This window comes from Musa acuminata, chromosome BXJ2-7 (genome assembly GCF_036884655.1).
Source record: "Musa acuminata AAA Group cultivar baxijiao chromosome BXJ2-7, Cavendish_Baxijiao_AAA, whole genome shotgun sequence".
Taxonomy (NCBI): domain Eukaryota; kingdom Viridiplantae; phylum Streptophyta; class Magnoliopsida; order Zingiberales; family Musaceae; genus Musa; species Musa acuminata.
In genome coordinates this window covers 4,901,658-4,919,353 of record NC_088344.1, presented here as the reverse complement: position 1 = coordinate 4,919,353, position 17,696 = coordinate 4,901,658, and the positions used below count along the sequence as shown (strand labels likewise).

The 17,696-nt window shown below is 37.4% G+C and overlaps 1 protein-coding gene across 3 annotated transcripts; it reads left to right on the top strand.

The window, feature by feature from the left end:
* Window positions 1-901: 901 nt before the first annotated feature.
* LOC103990454 (kinesin-like protein KIN-UB) lies at window positions 902-17,418 on the top strand. 3 transcript variants are annotated; one of them, XM_009409592.3, is made up of 19 exons: window positions 902-1,557; window positions 3,370-3,470; window positions 3,618-3,740; window positions 5,858-6,043; window positions 6,182-6,403; window positions 6,486-6,651; window positions 7,917-8,066; window positions 8,502-8,590; window positions 8,770-8,973; window positions 10,019-10,150; window positions 11,351-11,482; window positions 11,580-11,711; window positions 12,129-12,267; window positions 12,402-12,494; window positions 14,539-14,664; window positions 14,795-14,920; window positions 15,994-16,137; window positions 16,580-16,708; window positions 16,784-17,418. In XM_009409592.3, exons 1-19 carry the CDS (start codon window positions 1,362-1,364, stop codon window positions 16,939-16,941), a joined length of 2,748 nt encoding a protein of 915 aa, XP_009407867.1. In that variant the 5' UTR covers window positions 902-1,361; the 3' UTR covers window positions 16,942-17,418. The 3 variants fall into 3 exon arrangements, with proteins under 3 accessions (XP_009407867.1, XP_009407866.1, XP_064972472.1); XM_009409591.3 differs by having other exon boundaries at window positions 16,781-17,418; XM_065116400.1 differs by having other exon boundaries at window positions 1,448-1,557; window positions 3,350-3,470; window positions 16,781-17,080.
* The last annotated feature ends 278 nt before the right edge of the window (window positions 17,419-17,696 follow it).

The window sequence follows — 17,696 nt, the reverse complement described above, 5'->3', positions numbered from 1 at the left end:
GAAAATAATTCTCCCTGACTTAAGTGCATCGAGTGTTGCGTAAATCAATCTAATGAGGATAATAATAGCGATAAGACTCGGATTGACGTAAACCACTCCACGCCTCGCGCCTCTGTTAACCTAACAGCACCTGGTCAACACGGATCGAAACGTTGACCGAGACACATTAACATCCTGCTCAGGCTCGCTCCTTCACGCCACGCCAACGTTGATATAAGACGTTACCAGGAGTATGACCCTACTCCCTGCAAGCGGGCACATCAGGCAACGGTAACCTTCACTATAAAAACCCTCGCGCTCTGAGGAAATAAAAAAAAAAGAGGAGGAGGACAACCAAAAAACTCCTTATGACTATTCACTAACTTGATCGTCGGAGGGGTTGGACCGAGCTCTCCTGACCCGACCTGTGTACAGGTGCGAAGACGGAGGCCTCCCATTAAACGCTCGGACGAGGAGCCCCCTCTCGGAGAAAACGATGACCCCTTCGCGATCGGATCACCGTAGTCTCAAGGGTCGTCCCAGGAAGATCCCCATCATTCGGACCCGAACCAAGCCGCATCGGCCCCGAGGCCGGGCTTAAAGTTGTTTGTACTAACACAATCAATCATAGCAATGCCCGAAAATGCAGCTTCTTTCGTCCATGCATCTTAACCATATGTGATGTTTCTACGTGAACCGACAGCGTTTCATTCACGAGTTATTCTGATTTTAAAAATTAAATTAATATTTAATTAATATAAAAAATAAATTTATGAGAGAAAAAAAATCATATATCTCGTTTAAAATTAAAAAATAAATAAAAATTACTGTTGATTTTACCTCAAAAGTATCAAAAAATAGATTTGTAGATTTAAAACAGAAGACGAGCGCAAGCGAGACCTAAAAAGCCGCGATCAATCAGGAACGAGACAGCAGCTGCTTCCTTTGCGAGCACCGGCCCCGTGTCTCTCTCCCCTTCTTTTCCCACCTTCGCCGTAGATACCACTACTACTTCTGCTACTGTCTCTCTCTCGCCTTCGTGGGGCCCTCGGCGTTCCCCCAATTCGTCGCCAGGGCAGCGGAGGAGGACGACACCACGAAAAGCAACGCATCGTTCCTCTTTTTCTTCCTTCTCGATTTGATTTGAACTTCTGTCCCTTCGCTCTCCCTTCTCTCTCTCTCTCGTTGTCTTGCTCGTTTCCCCCTCCTATTCTCCACCGGCTTCCCGTGACGACTCCTCTCTTCCATTCCATTTCGTCTCCAATCTCCTCCGAGCGTCGGGATCGAGGAAGGAGCATCGCATTATATCGTGGGAGAAGAGGCGAGGGCTTCGTCGGCTTCGTCTTCGCTGCTTCATCCTTTTCTTCGTTCGAGGGAGGGGGATGGCTTCCGGGAGCTTCAGGAACGGAGGCCCCAAGCTTACCTCCAAGCTCGACCGCCAGCCGTCCTCCGCCGCCTACTCCACGCCCAAGCCCTCCTCCAAGTCCAGGCCCTCCGCCGCCCCCGCCTCTCGCCGTGGTGGCTCCGTGGCTCCTGCCGCTGCCCACTCCGCTAGCAAGGCCGGCGGCGATGCCGGAGGTTTGTGTTTTACTCCTCCCGAACACCGAGATCTGCTTAGATCGCATGCATCCCGCGCTTGATCTGTGATTTTGTTGGATCTCTCGGAGCGGAAAATGAGTCTCGGAAACCCGTGCCTCCTTTTCCCTGTCAAGTGCATGATTTCATTTTGAGTCGCATTGTTTTTACCCTAAAATAGCAATTTTACCCTAAAATAGCACAGTGTCGTTCTTTGGGGTTTGGTGTTTGACATTTAAAAGCTTCACATTCTAAGGTATTTCGTCTGCTGCTCGCTGGGCGGGTTTCCTGAATTTTCTTTTGGCGGCCGCCTAAGCAATGAGTGGAAGGCGGCACTAGATTTTGATCGTTACGGTATTAACATATTGATGAGTGCAGTCTCGATATTTTTCAATTGTGTATTGAGATATGCAATGGGATCTGTTTAGATTACTTAAGCTGACAAATGGGTTGTAGTGCCGGAATGCCTCCACCGGGGAGGAAATGCTGTTGGGACTACTGACCCCAAGATCTTATGATTGCGTCTGATGTACGGTTGAATGGATAAAGGTGGCAATCATGGGTGGTGAGCTTTCATGCTTATGTGATTCAGTAAAATTGCTTGCTCCTTGAGGCACTGCAGATTGGACAAATTGGACAGGGGAAATGGGCGCTAAGCTTTTTATGATTTAAAAAAAAATGTTGATATAGCTTACCATTCAACATGTATAATTCAGAACTATATGGTTCTGGACAATCTTGGAAGCTTTTTACCAGGTGCAAGAAAACAGATAGATCCTGGCAGCCAGTAATCGATGGGAAAATGATCTATCACTATCTGTCTTTCTCCTTGTAGAATGCATAACAAGTTAGTCCAACTCTCCTCCTTTGATGTCAAGTTCGAGGAAGTTTCTGGAGTTACATCAGATCAAAGCTAATTGTGTGAAGATGCATTGAGGAGGTGTCAGGGTGTCGCTAGTGGGATTGTGCACGGTGAATTTGAAAGAGATGAAGGAAAGGAATGATCACTTTTGGCTGTTTTCTGGATCACATTGTTGGAAAGAAGCTTGATGTTTCCTGGAAACTATGTATAGACAATCAGCAAGTGGTAACTGAAACTAAAAACAGTCTTGGATTTGGGTTGAAGAAGGTAAAAATATTGTAAACGACTTCTAAAAGTCCTCAATAGACTGAGTCTGGAGCCATGTCTCATTTATTTTCATTTTCTTTCTTTATTTCTTGATCTTCTTCTCTTGTTGTGTTCTTTTGTGGTCCTTTTCTCTACATATATCTCCATTATCCTAAAATGGACTGATATGGTGCTCTTCTTTTCTGTTCTTTCTATAAAACAGTCTTTGCCCACTGCAACATGTCCTACTTTCTGTGCAGTATGGTGCAATTGGCACTATCATCGGAACTTGTCAAATCTTGCTCATTTGGGTTTTAGATTACTTACATAGACTCAGATATCTGGCTTGAGCAATGTCATCTGCAGGCTAAGTCCTAATTGGCATTCTTCTTATGTGATTTGTCCGAGGGGAAAGAAGGAATATCTGATGGAAGAATAAATAACTTGAGAGACGGTGAATAAATTTATATTGATTAAGGTTTATGATCAATCTTTGCCTTCATTAAGTACTAAAAGTTAAATTAACATGTTATACTTTTGTTGATAAAACATCTATTATATTTCCAACTAGAAGAATGACCCAAATGAGAAGATTTCGTTACTATCGTGACTGTGATATTGTTAAGTCTACATAATTATCCCTCAGTCATTTCTGGATTACCTTCAAGTTGCTAAAGGTATTCACAGTTTTTCATGTCCTTAACCAGTTCCTGGAAGGGTTCGAGTGGCTGTAAGACTCCGGCCTCGAAATGCAGAGGAGATGATAGCAGATGCTGATTTTGCTGACTGTGTCGAGTTGCAGCCTGAGGTTCTTGATAAATTCATTTTGTTTTATGTTGGAAATCTATCATATCTAAGCATGCTTATGATTTCATGTTACTGTGACTGCTTTTGTGTGGAATTTTGGAGCTTATTAATAGTGTCGCCAATTATTCTTTTTTATGCTGGGCTACAGCTTAAAAGGTTAAAGCTCCGCAAGAACAATTGGGAGTCAGAAACCTATGAGTTTGATGAGGTGCTGACAGAATTTGCCTCACAAAAACGTGTGTATGAAGTTGTTGCAAAACCGGTTGTGGAGGTATTACACATGCCTAATACCTGATATTTACCATTTTGTTTCATGTTTACTACATCAGATCTATCTTAAACTTGGATACGATTTTTTGTGATGAATCATTAATGATAAGTTCGTATCCTTGTTTAACCCTATCTATGGACTATTTTGTCGAAGTTTGCTGTCTATCTTTTAGATGCTGCATCAAGTTCTTCCTCATGCACTAAACCTTTCCACATTGTGGCACAATCCCTTTCTGGTAATGTGCAGGTCGGTTGACACAGATCATCGTCAGGGATGTGCCCATCAGCATGGGTATTGCGCTAGTCCTCATGATGACACAATGCGTGCCTTCATGCTAGTGTCATTACCTTGTTGGCATTGTTTGTACTATGTATATGACAGCACAGTTGCCATGGCCTGCACATGCAATTCTTGCTAGTCGCAATGATAAATTGTGATGTCATTGGAACCATCATTCTTGTTAGTATAATTCTTTTAGGACTTGGTGTTGCATATGATTAGAAGTGATCAAATTTGTTGATATACTCATTATGTCACCCTTTCTTACGTAACCTAGCTTTGAAGGTGAGTATTGCATTGATTTTACCTTCATGGATGGTCATTTTATGAAAACAACTGTATTTTGCTATCTTTCAATGCATCCTTTATTTTTGAAGTTTCTGATTGGACCTAGTTTATCCATTTATCTGTACATCGCACTACTAAAAAGCCAAGAGGAATGGATTCATCTCCTACACAGAGGAGAAAAGTCTTGAATTCCGATTCCCCATTTTTTAATGATGTTTTGCTGATATCACTTCCCAGTAAACATGCACAAAGTAAAATTTCAGACTTCAATGAGATAAAATTTTTCCAAAGTAACAATCTCCAAGTAAAAGCCCCTAACTACATAGACACCTTATCTCCAGGTTGGCATCGTGAAAAGCTTCTAAAAAGCCATGATTTTGTTTCTAAAAGACATTTGTCATTCGTTAACTTCAGTATTCTGGCACCACACTCTGTGTTGCATAATTTTTTGGCAGTAGTTTGGAATCTTGTCTGGTTTGCAGTTTACACGAAGCACATGCTTTTATACTCATGGCATGTCTTTAATTATGATGCTCAAGTTCTTAAGTGAATTCATAGCATGAAGTTTTATTTTGCTTTGCACTGATTTGGGTTGGACATATAGAAGAGTTGAGATCACGTTCTAGTTTTATTTTGACTATTTCAATATGGTTCCTTGTACCACACACCTTTTCCTTTGATGTCAAGATATGGTTCTATGGAAAGTTTGGTTGGTTGCTTCTGCAAAATACTTTGTTCTGACACCTTGTATGTCATTCTTACCCTATGTTGAATTATATTTAACATCATAATTATCCTGTTTAGTGCGTATATTATTTATCAACTTTCGAAGATGATAAACATAAATGTTTAAAGTTTCCAGTTTGTGATTTGCTGAACTGCTTTACTGATAATGTAATTCTAATATATACTATTGCCTGTTTCGTCTGCTCAGGCTCATGAGCGGAGACTCAGAATTTCATCTTACTTCCTTTGTTCAACATCAAACGCTGTTACACATTAGATACTTGTTGTTGCTTGAAGCTAAAACAAACCTTGACCCTAGATTTTACAGGTTTAGTTTTCATAAAAATGATTTTGGTCCCATTTTTTAAGAGTATTGGATTCATCCACTTTGATGCTTAATGGAGTCAATTTTTAGTCTCAGTTTGTAAAAGAGTATTCTTGTGATCACCCCATCTACCCATGATTGGAAGCTATGAACTTGTCCTTGAAAATTTTCATTAACAAATGAGCACGTTCAAGAATCTATAAGTGGAATTGTTCACGAGCTTACTAAACCTAAATGTGTAAGGTTTGCCTTGCTCTAGCTTCACTCATTTAACAAATGAACTTGCGTCAGAATCAAACATGGTGTATTAACTTTGGCAAACAAGCTTGAGAGAGCTTTTAACTGAGAGAGCCTTTAATGAGCCAAACAACAAGCTGTTTTGCATTAAAATATATGTTAGGCTGCAACTTTACCATTATAAATATACTTCTTGTCATTACTTTTCAATTGTATTCTGATACTTCAGCTTGTGATGAGAAGCCTTATTTTTCTTCTGTAGAGTGTTCTGGAGGGGTATAATGGTACAGTTATGGCCTATGGACAGACAGGTACCGGGAAGACTTTTACTCTTGGAAGGCTTGGGGAGGAAGACACTGCTGCACGAGGCATTATGGTCCGTGCAATGGAAGACATTCTTGGAGATATGTCTCCGGAGACTGATTCTGTCTCCGTGTCATATTTACAGGTTCCTTTGCTGTTGGAATTTTGTTTGTTAAATGAAATCATAAAGCTTCATGTGTAGCCTGCTCAGATCTTGAAATCCATTCATGAGAATAACCTTTTCCGCAGAGAACTGATAATCTATCTTTATTGTTTAATATAGCTATATATGGAAAGCATACAGGACCTTCTTGTTCCTGCAAATGACAACATAGCCATTGTAGAAGATCCAAAGACTGGGGATGTTTCACTACCAGGGGTGACCACTGTAGAACTCAGAGATCAGAAAAGCTTTATGGAGCTTTTAAGATTAGGAGAAGCTCACAGGTTTGCTGCTAATACAAAGTTGAACACAGAATCATCTCGGAGCCATGCTATTCTAATCGTGAGCAAACAGTTTTTCTAAATGATAGCTTCTGTCTGTGGTAACTCAAAGTTCAAGTATAACTATTGCTGCATCATACCAGGTTAATGTCAAGAGGTCAGTTAAGGGAAGGCATGATGCCGATCAAAGTTTTCATGGAGAGAATGGTACTTCTTCCACCATGGTGACATCTTTTAGACCACCCATAGTTAGAAAAAGCAAGCTTGTTGTCGTGGATCTTGCTGGTTCGGAGAGGATTGACAAGTCAGGTATATATGATACATATAAAATCTGAAAATTTCTTGTGTTTCTTGGCATGTATCATAAAGTTTTAAGTTTTGCCAGCAACACCTGTGTCAAGCATCCACCACAAGGGCAAGTGCTAGTATGCAAGCAATCTCAACACTCGGCATGGTCAGGCATGGTGATGGCACCAAAAAGAAGCTGAAAGGCAGGAAAACAAGAAAAGAAAATATTAAGTGGGATTTTAAACATGAGTTTCAAATGTTAATCATGTTAGGTTCACTATACTATAAGGAACAAAGAAAAAAAACTAAATTTGTTTGTGGTGACATGCTTCTTAAGTAAATAAAGGGAAGTGAGGGAGGAAAAAGAATGAGAAAAAGAGACTTACTTTCAGTAGCCATTGATCTTCCAGTTGTTGGTAGTCAGGAGAATTTGCTGGTTGGAGAAGAGACCCTTGTGGCCTTCAGTTATGTGGGAGAAAGAGAAGGTAACTGAGGAGAAAGATAGGATGACTCCTTGATTAAATTATAAGTGATGATATAACTCTTTCTTTTATAACATAAATTTTGTTGCTGAAAAGAAACGAATTAGGTGGAATGGGTATAGTATGCCAAGATAAAAGTGAACATGTAAGACAAAATTGTCTTAACAATTCAGCTGTCTCATTAGGATGCTATAGAACAAATTTGAAGTATTTGGATATTTTCCAAACTATTAATACAGAATAATGTGACATGATAAACAATTGATTAAACCTGACACATGTTGCAAAGCAATTCACCATTTTTGTTCCACTAAACTGCTGGTAGTTAATATTTTACATGCTCCTTAAAGTTTCTTTGTGATCTTAAACACTTTTAGGACATATATATTATTCCATGTATGATGATATGTTTTACTTGTTAACGTTTTTGTTAAAAAATTGCATTTATGCCCCATAGGTGCTCTCCCCAAAGGCTAAACAATTACTATCCTGCATTAGTTCTCCTGAGCTTTTTTCAATCATGATGGGCACTGTGTCCATTCATATTCTGGTTGTTACTTGTACTGGATATAATTTCTACATAAATCTTACATAATTGGCCTGCTTTTATAATCTCTAACTAAAACTAACTGAAATGCTTAACATTTCTGACCTAAAGAAAATATGCTATTCCATTGGTCATAGATATTCTAAATTATGTTTGATGTGCTTAACGTTTCTGACCTAAAGAAAATATGCTCTTCCATTTGGTCATAGATATTCTGAATTATGTTTGATGCTTTGTGATGCCATCTTTGTTCACAGGAAGCGAGGGACATACACTGGAAGAAGCAAAGTCAATTAATCTTTCACTAAGTGCTTTAGGCAAATGCATTAATGCACTTGCTGAAAATAGTCCTCACGTTCCAGTTCGTGATTCCAAGTTGACTAGGCTGCTTCGAGATTCATTTGGAGGTTAGATCTAGCAGCCTGCTTGCTAGTTTATCAGAAATGTTGCCTTTTTCCATGTCTTATTCGATCACAATTTTTGTTGCATATTTTCCTTTTTTGTGCAAATGATACCAATGGTTGATTGTGAAAAATCATGAGCCACATATTGAAAATTTGTTTTTCCATTTATCGCTTATTCTGATCACATGCATCACTGGAATGTTGATTCAATGGTCTATCCTTTATGCTCAGTGAGTTTCCCTCAAATTTACATTTGTTCATCGAGAGTATGAATTTAGTTGAGACCTGATTATAGAAGGCTGAAAATGTTGAACTTTTATCAAATTCGTATCTTGATCTGTAAAAGTTTTTGTATGACAATCAACTGAAATTTGTATATTGATATTGAGGTTACTTGGTCCTGGTCCTTGTTTTTTGTAACATGTATATGTTTCACAGGCAGTGCAAGGACTTCGTTAGTGGTGACGATTGGACCTTCTCCTCGACACAGAGGAGAGACTTCAAGCACCATAATGTTTGGACAAAGAGTAGGTTTCTCATTTCACGTCGATGTTGCTTTGCCTTAAATTATTTGTAAGCCTTTATGCAATCAATGTTCCACCTAGAAACCAAAGCAACATATCTTACAGACAGTGCACTAGTGAATGCTGTATAAGTTATTATCTATTCCTTAAGAAGCTGTTTTTATTGGATATTTCCATTGTAGGCAATGAAGGTGGAGAACATGGTGAAACTAAAGGAGGAATTTGATTATAAAAGCCTGTGCAGGAGGCTTGATATTGAACTTGATAAGTTAATTGCAGAAAATGAAAGGCAAAGAAAAGATTTTGAAGATGAGATTGAGAGGATAAGAACAGAAGCAGACAGCCGTATTGCTGAAGCCGAAAGAAGCTATACTAATGCTCTTGAGGTATATTTTCAGATTTATCTTTTCAGTCCATTGATTGGCAAGTCCTTTACATCAGTCACTTAAAAGTATTTTGATGTTTGATCTAAGAAATTCTGGTTGCTTTTTAATTGATATTTTCCTGTTGTATACTAGAATCTTAATATTATTTTCTTTTATCCTGCAGTCCAGGGAATAATAAAAATGAAAAAAATTAGTAGTTAAATAGTAGTTTCTGGATGCTCGTGGATTCTAAGTATGAATTTGGACCTAACTCTTAGGCCAATCAAAATTTCATCAGTACTTGAAGCTTTTTAGTTTCACTTTATTCTATTAAGCAGAAGTTATGCCTCATTTCTCAGCCTGTGACAGTCACAAGTTTGCTATTGGACTTGCTGTGTAGTTTGTTGTTTCTGATTTAATCATCAATTACTAGAATATGACTGCTTTGTTGGTCTTTTCTCAAGTAGCTGTTTTGTTGTTCTGATCTTTTGTGCAGGATATGCTACATAGTCCGTCTTCTTTTTAATAAAATGTTCTCATACTGACTACTGATTTACATCCTTAAATTCATGATTTCCTTACTTTTTAGTTTTTACTATAACTGTGAGGGTCTCATCATCCATGTTGAAGGGCTTCAAATGTGGTTGTCCCCAGATGAATTCCTTTTGATAAAATGTTTTCATGCTTACTTCTGATAGCCTTGAATTCATTGTTTGTCCCCTATACCTGTTGGATATCATGACCTACTGGTTCAGAATATTTATGTTACTTTTTTAAACCCATAACATCTTATCCTCACTTTCTCGAGCCCCATGTTTCATCAGAAACATTTACTCACCCACCTTCTGACACCTATCCAAAACTTTCCTCACTCTGTTTCTTGCATGGTGCATGTACTTACATATTTCCTCCATCAGGTACCTCAACTTTCTTTTGCCCTTCTGCATATTTTCCCTTACTGATGCCTCAACTTTTATTTTTAATCTCATTCTTGAACGTGGTTTGGCCTTAACTATGTTATTGGCTTGTGATAAATTCTCCCTTGTGTTTTTTTCTTCTTATATAGAATGAGAGACTGAAGTGCCAACAAGATTATATGGACTCAATAAAGAAGCTTGAGGAGAAGTGGATGTCTGATGTGGAGAAAGCCAGAGCAGAGCACCAGGATGCGTGTCTAGAAAAGGAATGTAACAAGGAGGTATATACTATATACTATATAGTATATACTATATACTAATTTCCATTCAACAATTTCAGATACTGTCCTCTTGCTTATGGGCCTATTTACATGATCTCAGATTACTTGTGAATGCATCTATGAGATCTTTTTTTTCGTAATAAAAGCCTGGGTGGTTTAATAAGTTTAAGAAGGAAGCCAACTCTTTATTGGACAAATTGTTTGGTGTTCAAGATTAAAAAAGTGACAGGTTTGATATATCATAGGCATGCTTTAGAATAGAGCTGCATCTAGTTACCACATTAACTTATTGTATATGCTTATTTATTGGTCAAAATTACCTATTTTTCTGGACTAACAGATTATGGGCACACCAAGAAGCAATAGTCATTGGTGCTTTATTTTGATGGCTGCTTTTGATTCTTGTTTCAGTTTTCTTTTATAATGCTGAATACTGTATATATTCGTTACCATCCATAACCAGTCCTTTTCCATCTTCTTCTCCCTTTTTGACTCCTATGATTTGAATTAACTTGCAACTATTTTCTGGTGCTTTTAACAGTTTTTTTGGACACTACTCATTCTGTCTCATCTTTTTCTAGTTTGTATTGTTTGAACGAACTTAAAAACAGATATTTCTGGTTATCTCTTTCCTTTAATAGTAATTAATCTCAATTGTCGTAACTTTGTATGGAATTTTCAGATATACTACTCTAGTTTAACACTCCAATTGGCACATGTGGTCTTGTAGTTGTCATGTAAAACATGCCTTTTGGCCTTAGTGATAATTGACAAGAATAAACTATTGGTGCTTATCAAGGTACATCAACAAGTGGCAATGAATTTCTGGCACAGAAAGAGGTGATTACCATGCCAATATGACTATAGTGCATGCTGAATGTACCTCACTGTGCCAGTACTTAGCCTGCAACAGCATCCACTGGCCCTTATCCACAAGACATCGCTGGTATGTCACAATATAACATGACACAGTGCACAGCAACATGTTGATATCCAATGTGGGTGTGGCACACAATCTTGATCCTTGATATTTGAAGATCATATAACATACACTTGAAAGTTTAAACATTCTGCAAATGTTTGAATTTAGTTTTGTAATTCAATCATGTGGTTTTTAATTTGGTGAGACACAACATTTGCCTTTTCTTTTTTCATGAATTATTCATAAATGTCTAATGATAATTAATTTTTGGTGCATAGGCTCCAACATCTAGCTCAGATGAAATTGCCGAAGTCAGACAGTTACTTGAGAGTGAAAAGCTTATGCGACAATCTTCTGAAGATGAGGTTAGCAACCTTAAAAGTGAAGTATCACATTGGAAAAATTTGGAGGTACGGTACCTCTTAATATGATTTGCCAGACCTATCAGTTTCTAGAATCAACCTGAACAGCAGATTTTCTGTATAATTTGCACTTTATTTGTCTTAGGCTGCTGGCAATGCTGAAATTATGAAGCTTCGCAAGATGCTGGACAGCGAAGCCAATCAGAAACAGAAGCTTGAAGAAGAAATAGCAATACTAAAAAGTCAATTGTTGCAGCTAAGTCTTCAAGCTGATGAGGTATGTAGTTGTACTATTGCTTGTGCGCGATCATTCAATTTGGGAAACAACATCTAATTCAATTGTCCTTTGATGATTACACTACTATATATTTTTTTGTGTTCTGATGCATCATGAGATTTATCACTTTATCACCTTTTTTGGTGTTCTGAAACAATTGGGTCCTTTTGTTACTGAAACACATTTGTTCACTGGATGCCAACATGTTGACCATCTTTTTTTCTGTTCACTGAAACAGCATGTTAAAAATCATAGGTACATGCATATTCAATTGTTTTGGGCTTTTCATGCTTGCACGCCTTGAAATTTTATTTGACCTATGATAAATATTTTTGTCTTTTTTGGTGCTTCTGGTTATATATCCAGCTAGTATTAAGCCATGTTCTCATTGATAGTTACTTCATTTCCTTAAATCAGACGAGGAGGAGTCTTGACAGAGGTGGGTCTGGGAAAGTCTTAACTGGATTTGATTCCCTTGTATCACAAGCTAGACATTCACAGCTTAGAGACTCAGCAAATGGACCTAAGGCCTCAATAGCTAAACTTTTTGAACAAGGTAAAAATTAAAAATTTGCTGATATTCCTTCAGAATTGTTAACAAATTGTGCTAGATGACCATGTTCTGTTGGCTAATGAATTTTATTATGGGTTTGTTTTGTTGATATTCTGGATTGGTTTTCCACACGGCAGTGGGTTTGCAAAAAATATTGTCATTGCTTGAATCAGAAGATCCTGATGTTCGAGTTCATGCAGTGAAAGTTGTAGCAAACCTGGCAGCTGAAGGTGAACTTTAATTTAGATGTCTCTTAATATTTATTCTGTAGTTATGTTAATTCTCCTCTTTCACTTTCTTTTTCCTGCACCACCTTTAAATTGCTTTCTTATAATATAACTTGTATACACTTGGACTTTACATAATCAAAACTCATTTTTCCAAAACAAAAAAAATCCTATTTGGTAGAAATAAGTCTTGTTGGATATGCTGCTATTACTATTTCATTTCAGTTTATATAAGTTAGGTTTTATACTGAAGAATATCAAGTATTGTAGGAATATGTTCTCGTTAAATTATTAGTGTGGTGGGCCTAATACGTCTCTAAGATGATAGTTTGTAACATCACAGTTGTTGTATACATCTGAAACTAGAGTTTGAAAGTTTCTACTCAAATGTCAGAAAACACAAAACATAACAATGTGGAACTGAAATCAAATATTAAGGTTAATAACTAGTTAGCTAGGATCAAGGATTTTAATCTTTGTCCAGTTTTGGTTTTCCTTATCCTATTTGACTGGTATAGTTCCTGTGTATTGATTGGTATACTGATATGTACAGACTCATATAAATGAAAAAAAGAAGAAGAATGGTATCGTAATAATATCGAGCTATATGTTTTGAGGCTGGTACTTGGTCAGACTGGAATATAGCGGTCCATATTGACAGTATGATTGAGATTGGATACCTTGGTTAGGGTACTGTTTTGTGTTGAAATATTAAAGTTGTATGGTGTATAGAGTATATGAGTGTCTCCTGAACTTAGTTCAGTCCCGACAGCAAGCGTTGTACAAGTCCAATGCTGGCTGCCACATGCCTTGCTGATTGGATACTTGCATGATCGTTGCTTGTACATACTTGTATCTTACATGGTGAATGCAAAGCTTAGTTCATGATCATGTAATTGATATGCCCAAGATGTGGCAAGGCATTGGGATGGCAAATAACTTGAATGTTTTAGCCTTAGCATCAAGATGTGGTTGTGCTTGGTCATGGAGCCAGTGATCCTTGATACCATTTTATTGCATAAGCATGCTATTGAACCAGGTTAGTAAAATAAGACATGATATTGTATGCATTTTGTGTATCACTATGCCATGGAGATGGAGGACACATGGAGTAGCATAGGATCAAAGACCAAAATAAAGATTGCTTCATGGTCCTAAGATGCAGGTCAGCAGGGCAGATTGGAATCAGTAAAAAAATAAACAATTTTAAAAATGAAAGAAGAAGAAATAAAAAAGGTCATATAACTTCCCTTAAGAAGCTCTCTTTTGCTTACTCTTGGGCCCTTCCCATTTCGCTTGCTTCCTATTTTGCACGGTTGAAAACTTGGAGCCTTCGAAGCTTACTCTTTGATAGACTTAATACCTAGTCCCATCCATTTCCAGGCTTTATCATTCTTTTTATGTTTCTTTTGCCTCCATTATTTCTTTACTCTTAGATAGATGTCTTCTTTGTCGCTGCCTGAGGAATATTTTGGAACTTATATATCCTTCTTATCTTGCCACCACTGTCAATATCAAGTCTCAATTTATACCACTAGAGATTCAGGTGATTGTCCAACTTGGTTTCTTTTGGAAAACCAGCCAAATTGAAATGACTGGTAGAAGTTGAATTGTGCTTGGTCATGGACTAAAGAAATTTTGCATACCATGTGAATTGAATAAGAAAACCTATGTGCAGACATAGAGACAAGAAATTTGGTATCACACGCGCACTGTGTATTGCCACGCTATTAAATACTCACATGCCATTAAGTATCAGAGGAAACCAAGATTTATAACTAGACAATCCTGATCTGGATTTGCTGGATTGGGTCAGGATTGTCTACTTACATAATTGTACTGCTCAAAAGATGAATGAAATGCATCTTCTTTTTCAATGACTTAAATGCTTTAGTATTGTTTGTTTGTTTCTCTAAGTAATTAGTATCTCTAGCTTTTTCTGGGACTAAAAATTTTATTAGCTATGGGGACCTTTTTTTATGACCTTGAAAAATTGTTATTCTTACATTTTTTCTATTGTAAATAATGTTAAATTACATCTGACCAGAAGCAAACCAGGAAAAGATTGTAGAAGCTGGTGGTCTTACATCACTGCTAATGCTTCTAAGAAGTTCGGAGGATGAAACTATACGTAGAGTAGCAGCTGGTGCAATCGCCAACCTTGCAATGAATGGTAAGTATATGATGATTCCTATGCTGACCATGTTTTCTGTATATACTTAAATCTTGAATTTAGATCTATTCAATCATTTTTGTATTCTCTAACGTACTTTCTCGATTCAATATTGCTTTTGTCTTTGCAGAAACCAACCAGGAGCTTATAATGGCTCAAGGTGGCATTACCTTGTTATCTATTACTGCTGCTGATGCTGAGGACCCTCAAACACTAAGAATGGTTGCTGGTGCCATTGCTAATCTATGTGGAAATGGTAACTCCTTTAACTATCTTGGTTCAAGCTGCTAATGCTACTTATATAAATGTTATCGACCACATAATAGTTGGAATCAAAGATTTGTTGTTACTGTAACTGCATAATAGTAGGAAAAGACATGACTCTTGGTCTTTCTTTTGGCATATGTTCAGTCAAGAATTCCATTGAGATGTTTTGTTATATGTTTGCCATTTCAAATTCCTGGGGTAGCTCTTCCACATCATGAGTAACCCACTAATTGAAGGGGACTGATGCAGCTATGCTATAGTATTTATTGTGAGCATTGTGATCAATAAGGTATAGCAAATACATGCGTAAATCTATCTTCAATGAGAAGCTTATAATATCATTTATAAGGGTATTTGTGATATTTACAACTTTATAAGGGTATATATGAAATATTGCATATTTTCCAAAGGTTTATATATAATTCCCCAAACTTATTAATGCCGTTTTGAAATCTTCTTCACATGGAAATTCTGTTGTTGCCATTTGGAATACTATCTTATTCACTTGTCTCTGGGTTCCTTCTGAAAGTATCTGTATTCTTAAGTTTTCCAAATTCTAAATAACAAGAAATATGCATAACTAGGTCAAAAGGTCAATCTCATATTAAGTGCCAATATTATTGCATAAGAATGACCAATATCCTAGGAATATGGTAAAATTTTCACTTCTGGTTGAAGTTTTCTCTTACATTTATATGATTTTTTTTCCTGATGTAGCTCTAACTTGTTATATGGTACTCATGTTCAACAACATGAATTCATCTGCAACTGAATATTAAAAGAATGTCACCAATTTAGCATACATGAGTCTTTGTGACATAAGTTTTGCTTGTACAGATATGATTGATTTTCACTGACTACTTATTCATTTATGGAGTATTTACATCACCACAATGTAACTTGCACTCAATCTGTCCTGTAAAATGAACTACATATAGGATCTTATCCCTGCTAGGCACTGATCTTTAACCAACATGTTATCATGGGCCGCAGAGCGATGCAATATCTTATGTACTGTTTCTGCAAAGCATGTTTAGCATTGACTTTTACTGTTTTCTGCAGATAAGTTGCAGATGAGGCTTAGTGGAGAAGGTGGGATTAAAGCCTTGCTAGGTATGGTTAGGTGTGGACACCCTGATGTTCTTGCACAAGTTGCACGTGGCATTGCAAACTTTGCGAAGTGCGAGTCTCGAGCTTCTACTCAAGGTAAAGATATCTTGCTGTCATTGTTGTTTAAATGATGTTCGTTGTTTAATTTTAAAGGTTACTTTTAGGTATTGTATGCTCATGTTAATATGTAGTGTTCAAATCGGTAATAGATCTCCAACAATGTAATTCTATTCAACAAATTTTATTCATTAGTCCAATGATCAAAAGCCATTATTATATGAATTGGTTGTGGCAAATATCAACTTCCATTTCTCGCTTTTTAAAGACATGAATCAACTAGTCTCATCATATGAGAAGGCAAACTTAGGATTTAAGATATGGTCATGCGTATATATACCACTTTTGATATGGTTGCTGATTCACATTAAAACTTTTAAACGAATGCCTTCTGCTTAGTTAAGCTTGGACTGCAGTGTTACTGGTTGTTCGGTGTAGAACAATTACTCGCATATCTGTGATAATTCGTTCCTTGCTGCAGGAAATAAGGCAGGTGTATCCCTCTTAATTGAAGATGGAGCTCTTCCTTGGATTGTAAAAAATGCCAACCATGAAGCTTCACCAATAAGACGCCACATTGAGCTTGCATTATGCCACTTGGCGCAACATGGTAATTTTGCTTTATGGTACTGAAATCTCAGCATCTCTTTTTTCTCTTGATAATGTTAACTATTCTTTGCAGAAGTCAATGCAAAGGATATGATCAGGGAAGGAGCCTTGTGGGAACTAGTTCGCATCTCACGTGATTGTTCACGAGAGGATATCCGGATGCTGGCCCACAGAACTCTGATTTCAAGTCCTACTTTCCAAGCAGAACTAAGGCGATTACGCATTGAATTTTAAGATGTAAAAGATGGCCTGCCTCATGGATGGTGTGATGGGCTCTGTGCAGCTGGTCGATCGTGAGCTTCATATTTCACTAAGAGTCATGGAAACAAAGTAACAAAAAGTGTCGCCTAGCTTCAGCTTACTCCATCAGTAGAGTGGGGATCAGATCAAACCAGTGGTTCACGAAGCTTTCATCGTTGGACGAGAGAATTCAAGATTTCTTGCCATTGATCATTGTTTGTTCATCATTGTGATAGTAAAACCCGATCTGCCTACACTGTACATGTGTTTGTTGGGCAAGGTAAATAGGGTGTGAAGAATAACTGAGGTGGTTTTGAGTAAGTGAAAGATTGAACCTCAGTGGCCACTGAAAGTATCGATCCGCCAAGCACCTGTATTGATTGGATAAATTAACTGGTTCTTGGGATTTTGACAACAGTTTGCCTCCATTTTTATTTTACTATATGAATTCCAATATTGAAACATATACAAGTCCACTGTAGACAAATGAAAAGCTGGTGACATGTTGGGACATGTATAGGATTGGTTCCACATTTTGCTGTCCTTGAGCTTCAACTCTCTCGTGCCGAATGCTAATTAAGTAGATTTTCCGAGGGGTACTTACGTGTGTATCGTTTAAGTTTGAATTATTTTTTTATATTTTAAATCTTATTATTTGTACATAATGAATAGTTTAGATTTATTTAGATAAAGAGTATCAAGTCACCTAGATTCTGTATGTATTATTTCTTTTGACTTGAGAGAGCTCA